Raw genomic sequence first — 12,236 nt, 5'->3', positions numbered from 1 at the left:
CAGGGCAGGAGCCCAGTGGCCTGGTGGCTGCAGGCACAGAGGGAGTGGGTTCAGGGTGCCAGCACCCAGCACGGGGAGCTGTAGGATCAGCATCCCTCTCACAGGAGGCACTCAGGACTGGAGGGACATGCTCTTAGTGCACAACTTTGCAGGCAGGGATCACAAGGGGCTGCTGGACGCTGCAGCACCCAGATGCAGTTTTGGCTCAAGTTGTTGCTGTGGGAAGGGAGGTGCTACAGAGGGCAGCCACAGCCAGGAAGCTGGAGATATTCCCCCACCAGCACGTCCTGGTGGATGGGTACTTACCATTGAGGGGCCGCATTCCCATGCTGCTCAGGGGACCAGAGCTGCTGGTCTCGCTGCCACTCCTCCAGTGGGGATCTGCATGGGCTCCAGCTCGGCTCAGGGGCACACCGCCCAGGGAAAGGGGCAGGAGGGACCCACTGTGCAGTCGGTACTCAGAGAGATGTGGGCTTGGCTCCAGCGGTGCCTCCTTCTTGGGAACCAGCCTGGGGTTCTCCTTTTGCCTCAGGGCATCGGCTTTGGTGGCTTGGGAGGGTTGCGTGGCACTGATAGCAGGGGAAGACCTGGTAGGGAGCAGGTTGGCAGAGATGGGGCAGGACCTGCTCCTGGGCGGCTGGCTCTCTCCAGCTCTCTCCGCGGTGGGTGAGGAAGAGGAGTCCACGCTCTGAAAGAAAGGCACGTTGCATCGCACAGGGGAGTAACTGCCCAGGGGGGACGGCCGGGTTGTCTCCGGGGCTGGCTTCTTCATGCAGCCATCGTTGAGGGAGGCAGCTCCATCCGCTGAGCGCTGGGTCAGCAGCGTGCTGTGGGCTTGGCTCCCCACTGCCTGCTCCGCCAAGGCCTGGGAGCTGGAGGAGATCTGCTGGCTGGCAGCCCGGTTGCTGGACAAGCTGTAGAGTTGAGAGAGGCTGGAGGCAAAGTGGCTGTGCAGAGCACGGGCCTTGGGCGGCTTGCTGAAGTGGTGCTGGAAAACGAAGGGCTGGATGGGCAGAGTCGTGGGGCGCTGGTCCTTGCTGTAGCGCACCACGGGCTTGCTGTCTGCGCCGCCACCTTCGGGGAGAGAAAGGGGGAGAGCACGTGAGGGTGGGCAAAGGGACAATCATCGTGAGCTCGGTGGGTCACGGGCAAAAGGGAACATGCTCTCAGCTGCGGGAGGAGGAGAATGAGCTAGATACCAGTGACAAAAGCAGAGTGGTTCAAGTCTGAACCAGTTACGTGAGCTGGCAGGGTAAGGACATGTAACTGCTGTACCTGTTCCCCCCTAAGCACACAGCTCCCTTCCTCCCTCTCCCTGTACCAGCCCCAGGTGTTCTCAGTGAAATCAGGCCCACAGCAGAGTTAGAAGCTTCCAGCCCTGGAAAAATGTTACTCTGCCCCAGCAAGTGATGGACAAGGATTTCCTAAGGGTGTGTACCAGGCTGATCTCCTATGCATGCACGCCTGCTGCTCCTGATGGGGCCACGTCCCAAGGACACAGCTAAAAGGTCACCCACTGTGTGCACAGTGCACAACACGCCTGACCAGGTTCCTTGATCACCACCCACACTGCACGGGCGGGCAGGTCCTGGCTTACATCCCTGCCACTCCTCCAGCCCACAGCAAATCTTGGGGCAAAGATGCTGAGGGCCTGTAGGACCTCTCACAAGCAGACCCCCAATGTTACCTACTCCCCATGGGGTATGCCAGCCTTCTTTCCCTTTAGCTTGCCTTTAGAAGAGGTTGCTTTCCCTCTGGTCCTTTATCAGACCCTTTAGGCTTGCATGTTACCCTCGGTTGGAGACATGTAATACCAATGTCAGTGTGGAAAGCATTTCAGGTTCTACAGGCTTTCTCACAGAGGCAGCTGGGGCAATTACCCTGGTAATGGCCATGTGCTCCTCCAGAGGAACCTCTGCTGCAGGCCTATGCGCTATGGAAGAAATGGCCAGGACACTACAGCAAACACACAGCTCTTCTGATCTCCATAGGGCTCATACTGTAAGTGCTGGCAGAGACAAACCTCCATGAGCCCTGCATCAAGCCGGGACTGCTGGCTATGCCACTTGCCTCCTTGCCTCTGCTCCATATGGATCCAAAACAGAAAGTCTAAAAACCAACCCATGGTTCCCTTCCCTTTGTCTGCTGGGAACATGGCTCTATGGAGCATCTGTAAATCTGTCTTGGGAGCTAAGGGCGGGTCATGGGCTGGAGGACTACTGTGCCCTGAAAGGGAGTCAGAATGAGACAATCCTCCAGGCTGCGCAGACCCTGAGTGGTTATCCTCCCTTATATGATATGGGAGGTTTGCACAAATCCTCAGTTTTCTAAAGAAATAGGAGGACAAGACACTTGCACTGATCTGGGTCTGCAATAAGCACAGCAGGGCTTTGTCCCAGAGACCAGCAGACCAGGAAAGGCTCTGGTCTCTCATTGCCATGCATGTTCCTCTGCTGCTCCCCTCTAGTCCCCAAAAAGCTTTTCTGGTTACTTCTCCAGTCTGCCTAGTTTGGCTCCTTACCGTCTGCTCGGGCTCTAACATCTCTTTGTCCGTGGCCACTGGCAGAGCTACCTGAGAAGCTGGCATCTGCCTCCGTCAGCAGGGAGAGAGAGGCTTGCTCACCTGCCCCGTGCCCACTGGGGACGGTCTCAGTGGAGCCGGAGTCTTTGGTGGAGCACAAAGCCTGTCTGTCCCCAAAAGGGTGATTCAAACAGAAGCCCTCGCAGCTCCGGTTCAGGCCGTGGACGAAGGGCATGGGTGGAAGACTCTGGCTGCGGCGAGCTCTCTCTTCAAGGAAGGTCGGGCAATCCCGCTGCGTCTCGGGGATCGGGGAGAACTCCAAGGAGGAATCGCCACTGGACCGGAGCGGCGGGGAGGTGCCGTTCTTTTTCCTGCCCTTAGCAAGTTCGGCAAAAGATGTCACTCGCTTCGGGGGGGAGCTCTGGATGGGTATCGCTGGGCTTTCACTCAGCTTGACCGGGCAGCTCACCATGCGCTCCAGAGAGCCCAGCCTGCTGCTAGGACTCCTGTCCAGGTTCTGATCATAGCTCCGGGAGCGCTGCCGGCTCGTGTTGAGATTAGGTGGCGACACGTTCACATAGACCTGGCCCTCAATCATATTCTGTGCGGCTTCTCCCTTTGTCTCCTCTTCACTGCACTCCGCGTTGCTTTCTTCTTGCCTCAGGTCAGGCCTTCTAAAAAGATAGTATTCAGTGGGCTGGGCTGGGCTGCCTTTGGTGTGGTCTTCCGAGCAGCTAGTTATGGAAGATCCTGCCGGGCTGGGGGATGACTGGGAAGACAAGTCACACGTGACTAGCTTATAATAATTCTGAGTAGCCACAACGAGCCGCGCTTGGCTCTGGAAGCAGGCAGTGAGGTCTGAGCTCTCTGAAGTGCAAGGCTCACAGTGGAGGTGGTAGGAGTTGCAGTTAGCATCCAGGACAGGTGAGGAGGAGTGGTGACACTCACACGCCTTCCCTGAACTCTCTGGGTGATGCGACTCGCATGACATCTTGGATTCTGTGGGCGATGAATGCAAATCCAGGTAGAAAGCTCCCGTGTCTGAGTGGCTGCAGAAGGAAGAGTCGCAGGACAGGTTGGCTGAATTCAGGTTAGATCGAGAATGGCCGTTCATTTTGTTGTAGAGAGCGCTGAAGTTCACCAGCACCCCATCGGAGCTGTTGCAGGAAGAGTCGCTGATGTAGCCCATCTGCTGGTCAATCACTTCAGACTGACTTGACGAGCTGTAGCAGCGACAGCGGTGGAGCTCGGAGCTGGAGCAGCTGCACGTCCGGCTGTGCAGGGCATCCTGATTCCTCAGTGGTTCACCCGTGTTTTGGTTCCACTCCTGGTCGCCACCATCAAAGGAGAAGTTGGAGGAGCTGCCGCGATGGCAGCTGCATTCATCCAGCTCCATGCGCTCGGTGGCCTGGTGGCACCGGTTGGCGTTGTTCCTCTTCTGGATGTCGTCGCTGCTGATTTTGTCCTCCTGCCCATCTACCACACCGGACCGGCTGGCCATGTTCCAGGATTTCACAATTTGGTTGGAGTCGTGGAGGTGGAAAGGAGGCAAGGCTAGCTCGTGCAGGTGAAAAGGAGGTTTGCCAGCCGCAAGGGAGTTGTGAAGGTGGAAAGATTTCTGACCCAAGTCATCCCCAAAGATGCTGAGGTCTTCTCCCTCGTTCAGTAGGAAAGGGTTGTGTCGCTTGCTGGCACTAGCGACAATCAAGTCCCTCGCTTTGCCTTCTTTGTTGTCTGAGGCCTCTGCTGAGCTCTCGGAGGTCTGGAGAAAGCTGCTGTACACCAAGGAGTCAGTCTGTGAGAGGTCTCTCTCTGGAAGGGCAGAGGTCCGTGTAACGTTGAGATCTGGCTGACAGAAGGGGTTGGTCCTTTTGTTCACGGAGCAGCACTGTCTGTCTGGGACCTGGCAATGCACCAGGGGAATGTGATGGACAATCAGCGTCTCGCCAGTCAGCTTTGGTGGACTATCCATGGTGAGGAATGCTCTTCAGGACATCAGTTAAGTTGGTGCTACCCATGGGCAGGTAGGGCTGCACATGAGAGGCTGGTAGGACACTTCTCATGGGGGAATTCAGATACCTAGAGAGAGACAAAAACACAAAGAAAGTCACTTCTTAGGAAAGGCAGTGAATATTTAAAGCATCCTTGGTTTGACTGAAGACTTCATGACCTAAACAGAGCAGTCCTTGTCAGCACAACTACCTGAGCAATCTTTCTTCAGGGAAAGCATTACAGTGAAAGACAAACATGTTGCTCTCTCTCTGGACTCCAGGAACAATGCTTGTGCTTCCAGATGACCTCTCTCAGACTTACCTGGGGTAACTGATTTCACTCGAGTGGTCAAACGACACCACAGGCTTTGTGTCAAATGAAAACCTCACTGCTGATGGCATTGCAGACTCACAGGAAAGCAGGCAGAGCACAGGGTCTGAAATGAGGAGCTGTGCTCTAATGAGGGCAACCCATCTTCTCACATTGGATTCAATATCTTTACCTGCTTTTAGGTATCCTCAACTTTCCCTTACAAACAAGACCCTTCACTGCACTGCAGCACTACAGAGACAGAGGTCCAGGCACAAACTGGAAAGCAGAAACAGACTGGAACAGGAAAGCAGCAACAACCATCCTTCTCCAAAATCCAGGAGGCCCCTTGAGCTCCTGAACTCCTTTAATGGTGCCCAGGGAAAGAGCCAAACTATTCAACTACTTAAGTACACGAGGGCCTCTCATGTGAAAAGGAGTAGATGGAATCATTGCCATCAGAGAGGCAATGGGGAGCAGCTGCTGGTGGTTAAATAGGTGCCATGCAGCATGCTGCCTTCTGCAAATCTTTTGCTGGTGGCTAAGCCTCACCTCAGGATAGTTCCTCTTATGGTCCCGGGTGCTTGGTTCGCAGTCCCCTACTGCTCTGTCACTCTGTGTGTGACACTTACGTGCTTATCTGATTATTTACTGCATTTCACTGCACTGTATTTACTGTACTGTTTCAACAGCCCTTTTGCATTCCCTCCTGCATTTCAGAGGAACCAATGCAGAGAAGTTGGGGGAGCAGCTAGGGCACCAAGGAGGTGGAGAAACCAGAAAAAAAGACAAAAACACGTTGACCCAGGGTGATGCTGAGGGGAATTAGGGCTCTCACATAGCAGTCCCTAGCTCTGAAATCCCCAGCCCAAACACCGTTGGTCAGCAATCCACATCCCATCCAGGCATCCCCAGGGCTCACAGCACCTTGTCACCACATACTCTGATCTCTGGACACCAGGACCCTGGGTCTGTTGCCACCAGGGACCTTCAGACTCTAAAAAAGTGACTTTTACGGTTTCTAAATCTTTATCTACATCAACCCAGTGTCTGTGACTATGGGTTGATAATGGATTTGGACCAGAGCCTCAAAGGCACATGGGAGCGCAGAAAAGAAATTGAGAAATGTAGGATAAGTGAAGTCAGAGCAACAGTGTAAGCAATGAGACAGCTTTACAGGAAGAAGATCAGCAGCCTCAGTTCTTCCAGCTTCACGGCATAAGAATAGCAATTAAAAAATGCTAAAATAAAGCTGATCAAAAGAAGTACTTTCCTCCCACGCACAGTACAGATTCTTACTGAGACAGGAAGTGTTGGCAGAAAAAAAAAAAAAGAAAGATGGAAACAGACCTGGTGTTTACAGTAAAAACCCAATGATGTAAAAGCTAATGCTAACGCTAGTGTTAGTGAGCTGACAAGCCTTGTGGATCAGGCTAGACTCTACCAGAGACCCACGTGAGGGGCACGCACCCCCTCATACCTGCTTCGGCTGTGGTGTTTCAGCCAGGATTAGGTTCTGAAGTAGAGAGGTCAACTGGACCACATGCAGTGGGTTGTCATAAGGCCCTAAATTCCCCCCACCTATAGTCTCTTCATGCTTATAACACCCTTTGCTGCCCTTTCAGCCACTCCTCTGTCTCCTTTCCCACAGCCCTGCAGTGGCTGAAAGGCACAAGTCCCTTCTCAGTCCTGTTCCTGGGAGGAGATCTCGTACCTCACGGCTTCCCACGACCACATTGTTCAAGAACTACCATCAGCCACAGCAGCTCCTGGCTCTCTGCCTGGCACACACACACTGAAAGTGGTGTCCAACAGCTTGGGCAGTGTTCGTGTCCCATTTTGATCCTTGTGCACTGTTGATGGTACTTGCAGCACCCCTATTTATCCTGTGCCTCCCCCAGCACTGTGGGAAAAAGCCAGCCCTGGTCTCCCGGTGCCTTCTTGCTCATTCAGACCTCCCCTTCCCTCACTATGACCCTGTAGCTGGGTTTAACACTTAGATGACATCTCTCCATAAGGCTTTGCTGTATTTTGAGTATTGCCAGAATGCAACAGCGTGAAAAGCATCATTTTGAGGCTCCAGACCGTGACAACTAAACACCTCACTGCTGAAGCACGGGGCCTCTGCTGCTTCTCACCCTCACCCATCTGCTGACCAGCCCTGCCAGCAGCACGCGCTTCACCTCGGTGCAGATGCTGCTGTGGGAGGACAGGGATTGCAGAGGCACACTTTGACATTTCACAGCGAAATGTCAAGGGAGCTTGCGTGCTCCCAGCTGTCCCTCTGCAGCCCTGGCTGCAACACGCAGCGCTGCCTGGCTGTTTGGTGTCGGTGGCAGCTGTGATTCATGGTCACAGATGCTGCAGCATCTCTGCCTGCACCTACACCCTGCTCCCAGCACCAGGCTCTGAGGTCCAATATCAAAGGGGGCATGCTGCCAGCTCCTGCTGGGAGCCGTTCTTCTGACAGCTGCCCTAGGGATATGCATGGGTTTTGTTTGCACGTCCTCCTGTCCGGGGGATGCAGGGAGGTTAGGCAGTGGCACTGCCAGCTCAGGGACTGCTCATTTCCCAACCCATTCTCCCTGGACGTACCATCTCTTGGCTCTTCCTCCCTTGTTCTGGAAGACTGCAGAAGGATCCTCCCTCTTCTGTTTAGGGTATGGTAAGTTGAGATCTACACTAGGGTGTAAAATCCAGCAAGAAGAGTAATTTCAGATTCTGCTGGCTTTGATCAGCTCTCTGTAAAGCCATCACACCCCTTTGCAAGGAGAGATTTCCAGAAGTAGGGATAGGTAGCCTGTATCCAGACACTTTTAGCCAAATAGGTTAATTCTTCTTATTTATCACTCGCAATAGCACAAACCCACAGAGTGCTGGAGTTTTCTCAGTCCTAAACACACAACAGCAAACACAGCATCACCCAGCAATGGAAAATGGAAAAGTGTGTCACAGCAGCACAAGGCTGGGAGGCAAGCAAGGAGCACCGTGACTCTAGACGCATCAGCACAACACCCATTTTGATCGCAAATGTCAAAATTCTTCACCTGCTCCATACTGACACCATCTGCTGCTAAAGGGGGGAAGGTGGGTTGTTTATTCAGTCAGCTCTTTCTTGAGGTGCTTACTGGTTATCTGGGGAAGGCACCTCATTACCTGGGGATTCCTCAGGCCAGTGCAGGTCTGAGCACTACACAGAGGCCTCCACCTCTCTCCTCTCCTCCACCCTCAAAGGCTGAGGATGCTGCGCTGATTTGAGGGTTGTCAGTGCAGCTCCTTGGCCTCTGCAGCACAGCTTCACTGTAACACTGCTGGGAAGGTGCAGAAGCCATCTGGGCCTTTCCTCCACATGCTGATGGTGAGGTGTGGTGGTCACAGACCCCCCAGGCTTATCCTGCTATCTGTTAGCACTCTGGGCACACTTTCAGAGTTCCGTCACTGATTGCTTGAGAGCCTGCTCTGCTCGATGCTGGCCACTGCATGCAGAGCATGGCTGGGTCCAGAAGACAGTGACCCAGCTTTTCTCACAAGATATAAAGCAATAGCAAGAGAGGCATGCTGAGATTTAAGAAATAAATGTGATTTAAATGCAAAAAGACTGTGCCTAGAGAATGGAGGAAGAAGAAGCAGGAGCAAGATGATCAGGTCTGTCAGTTGGAGGAGCTGCTGGAGTTTTTGGAGGCTGGCTTTTCTGAACAGATTACTGTTTTTACAAATCTCAGCCCCTTCATCTGTGAAATCAAATGCCCAGTATAAACATTTTTACCTGTGATGGTTCTTGCTGCCTTTTTCTGAATGGCTATGGTTTCAGTCATCGTCATCTTCCTCACATGAACCAAGATCGAGCAAGTGACTCAAGGGTGAAAGATGGAAAAACGGGGTTAAAAGCTGGGCTTTTAGTTCCATAGATGAGCTGGCAAAAATCCTTTTGTATTGGAGCTGCTTGTTATTTCGGCATCGTTCCACGTGAATCCCTGACTCCTGCAGAACATTTGCACTAACGCAGCTGAAGAAGCCATACAGCTCTACAAAACAAGCATGAGTAGAAATGCTGCAAAGAGCAGCACCTCGTGTGAGCTTGCAGCCACGGGCACAATACAGAGATCTTCTCATGGCTCCATGAGGAAAGAGGGCTCCAGTTCACTGCCTGTAGGTTTACCTCTTGGCAAAAGGGCTGTGAGAAGAGTTGAAACCAAAAGTCACCCTCCAGCCACCCCACAGGACAGGCAGTGTGGGGGTTCTCAGGGCTTGGGGCAGCTGCTCACTGGTTCTGCCACCAGTTTCCAATATCCCAGTAACGCAGCTCATCCCTGCCCCAGCTTTGTCAACCCAGAAGCTGCCAGAAAGTACTGGTTGAAAGCACTGAATGGTTAAAACAAAACAACTCAATAGGAAAATTCCAGCGAGCTGGAGAGCATTCAGGGAACAGCGTGATGAAGACGGAGCAAGGGGCACAGGGTGAATGGCCTGGGGACAGAACTGAGCTATCCAAGTGAGTAAAAAGAGAATGGATTTGAGGACTTGGGAAGCCCGTAAGCTGTAGTAGGGTGGGACTAGCTAGTGGTATTTGTTTGGACATCTGCTCATTTATTGCCACTTAATACTATTCTGCCAAGTTCATGCCTTCATTAAATGATTTAATAAATTATCCAGCATGTTTAATGAAAGAAAAGGTGCAAGAGGAAACAGCAGTTGTTCGAGTCACCCTAAGCCTCCTGCTGCCCTTCCCTCCCTCAGGGAACAGGGAGCAGAGTGAAGGTGGTCTGCTTGGTTCCAGGGTGAATATTCCAGCACCCAGTGTTTCCAGGGCACTGCCACAAGATTGAAGGACTAGATACTTATTAAATTTCTGCCTCAAGTCAGGCTGGTTCCTCTTGTGGTCTTGAGCAAGTTCCTGAAAAGACCACTTTCTTTTCCACAGCAAGGTGCTGCCTGGGCCAGAGATTTTTTGCAGAGGTTTCCAGGACTGCCTGACTAAGTCCATTATTAATGTATCATTACATCCCAGAGCTATATAGGATTATGATGCGTTCAAAATGGAAATGGCAGCATGTGATGGTCAATCACAGCCTTGTGCACGTGACAGCAAGGAGCTGCTCGGGTCAGGGAAGAGAAGCTTGCCAGCAGAGATGACAGGGCGAGCAAGATGAAAGTAATAATAGGTAGTGCGTGCGTGCCTAACAATGACACAACTAGGATGAGCAGGTACTGCCTCCTAGTCAGAGGAAAAGAAGTCCCAGCTGTTTGGGGCACTTTGAGTTACAGAAGGCGTTAACAGTAGCTCAGGGAGCAGCTCCATGCCAGCCACCACTGGACAGTGACTGAACCAGTTTCTCCCGTGTCTGTGCTCCTTTGCTCCGTGACTCACCAGCTGGCATGTGGCACTCAGCAGGAGCCACTTGCAGGCCGTGACTCAGGGACATGGCCCCGGTGATCTGGGTTGGAATCTGCTCCTCCTCCTCCTCCTTCGGCCATCCTCTGCCCCAGCCCCCACCACATATGCTCCTAATTACCATATGCAAATCTGCAGAGGAGAAAGAGACTCTGATGTTAATATCTCACTGAAATTGCTGCTGAATTAAACTCCAAGCACAGTAAATCCTTTCTTATCGCAGACGCTGTAGTGGCAGCAGCAGGAGGAGGGGCTGCATTTCCATAGCGTCTTTCAGCCTGAGCACTCTGAAAGCATATCTAAGATTTTGTAAGAACAGAAATTACACAATTCCTTCCTGAACCATGGATCCAGCTGGGTTCTGGCGCCTGGCTGCTACATGATTCCCAAAGCCCTCAAGAACCCTTGCTGAAAATAAAAAAATATCCAATAAGCAAATGAAATTACCGGGCAGACTCAGTAGCTCCGATGTCAGGCTGAACCCCTCCGTGGCTGCAGTTTCTCCAGGGCTTAGCCACGAAGCAGGGCTGTGACTATCAGCTGGCTACTTCATGAATATGCTCTTTGTACAGACATGATCAACTGAGGACCACGTCTATGGCTTCATGGATCAAAGCTGATTCCCTGACTAGTGCCTGGAGGCACACAAGATGGCAAGGCTGTTCCCAACACCTCTGTGATATGGCCACCTGCAACTGTGAGCAAGCAGCCATCCTCGCTCAGGTGTGTGCTGCAGGGGTGAAGGCTCCTGAGGTCACAGCAAGAGGCACAGAGGGCAGAAATGCTTCGTATGGGTGGAAACGTTGCCAGCACTGGAGATTTCAGAGGTTGCTGGGGATGTGAAGCATCCCTAGAATTAATAGGTCACAAAACTCTCCCACTGGGCCCTCAGGACTTTCCTAACATTTCCTGGAAGATGGCTTCAGACAGCTCGGCTTTGCTCAGACTGTGACAAAGGAGCTGTCCTGCTTACCCAAGGGTTATGGGAGGATAATTTCAGAAGTTTTGTCTGCACAAAGAAAGCAAATGAGGACAGCTCCATCTCAAGATGGATCTCTAGACGCCCTATCACCTTCATGACTTGGGGAGAAGAGATGAGCTAAGCCCTAGAAGTGACAAAGAAGGCCTGTCTTCACAGGGAGTAAGATCTTACCGCAGCACAGGTCAGCACAAACATACTCACAAGCCACTCCATGGCTGCATGACTTCATTATTACTTGCTGTCTATCCAGGCTGAGACAGCACTGCTTTTCTGTCAAGACCATGCCTGGCAGGAATCACAGCTGCAAAGCAAGCCTGAACCCTTACTGCAAGGCAAAAATATCAGCGACCAAGGATGAAAATGCAAGAAATAAGGTGCTCAGTCGTAAGACAGCTCAGTTAGAGAGGCTGTGAAATTATGCTTACTGTTTAACCCAGAGCTCCACGTATATACAGATCACTCAGTGTCAAGTGAAAAACAACCATTTCTGGGACAGCAGATTTTAGGTGTACAACCTAGATATATGACATTACGTTACAGATGTTGCAACACAGCAAAAGCAGAATGGGCAGCAAACGTGGATAGGATATTCAGTGGAAATTGAAGAAAAAAACCATGGGGAACAAGTTCTTGGAACAACTAAAGTATTACCCCCACAACCCACCAAAAACAAAACAGCTAGAGATGTCAAAAAGCCCTTACAGAATAATTTTCAGACTTGAACACAGTGGTGGTATGATGGTTTGTTACAGCAGCCATGTGAATAGAAGCAATGCAGGTATGGCGTTACCTCACAGTGATGGGCATCAGCTCTGCCAGCTATCCAGAATACCTGAGTTTGCAGAGCTTTATTATTTTCAAATTATGCAATTGCACAACAAATTTAGTACATACTGTGTGCAACCAGATCAGAAGCTCCAAAAGCAAACACAAACAGAAAAACATCCCAGCAGCAGGCTGGTTTTATTAGATGTTCCTCCACACACTGCAAATCTAAATGGTTTTTCAAACAGCAGCTATGTCCAACAGCTGAGTCCTGC

At 51.8% G+C, this 12,236-nt stretch overlaps 1 protein-coding gene across 5 annotated transcripts in view; it reads right to left on the bottom strand.

Annotated features, from left to right (window-relative positions):
- Nucleotides 1-12,236, bottom strand: part of RUSC2 (RUN and SH3 domain containing 2) — a 47,003-nt gene that overhangs the window by 10,343 nt on the left and 24,424 nt on the right. For 2 of the 5 annotated variants that reach the window (XM_082783105.1, XM_082783109.1), the window contains exons 3-4: nucleotides 2,522-4,600; nucleotides 307-1,074 (exon numbers count right to left, since the gene is read on the bottom strand). In XM_082783105.1, the coding sequence (XP_082639231.1) occupies nucleotides 307-1,074; nucleotides 2,522-4,493 (2,740 nt within the window). In that variant the 5' untranslated portion in view covers nucleotides 4,494-4,600. Of the gene's footprint in view, nucleotides 1-306; nucleotides 1,075-2,521; nucleotides 4,601-8,588; nucleotides 8,989-10,190; nucleotides 10,310-12,236 lie in introns of those variants that run through there. The other 3 variants (XM_082783107.1, XM_082783106.1, XM_082783108.1) reach the window with 3 other exon arrangements.

The sequence above is a fragment of the Aythya marila genome (assembly GCF_965140915.1).
Source record: "Aythya marila genome assembly, chromosome: Z".
Lineage (NCBI taxonomy): Eukaryota > Metazoa > Chordata > Aves > Anseriformes > Anatidae > Aythya > Aythya marila.
Note: the sequence above shows the minus strand (reverse complement) of the source record. Positions and strands in the feature narration are given on the sequence as shown.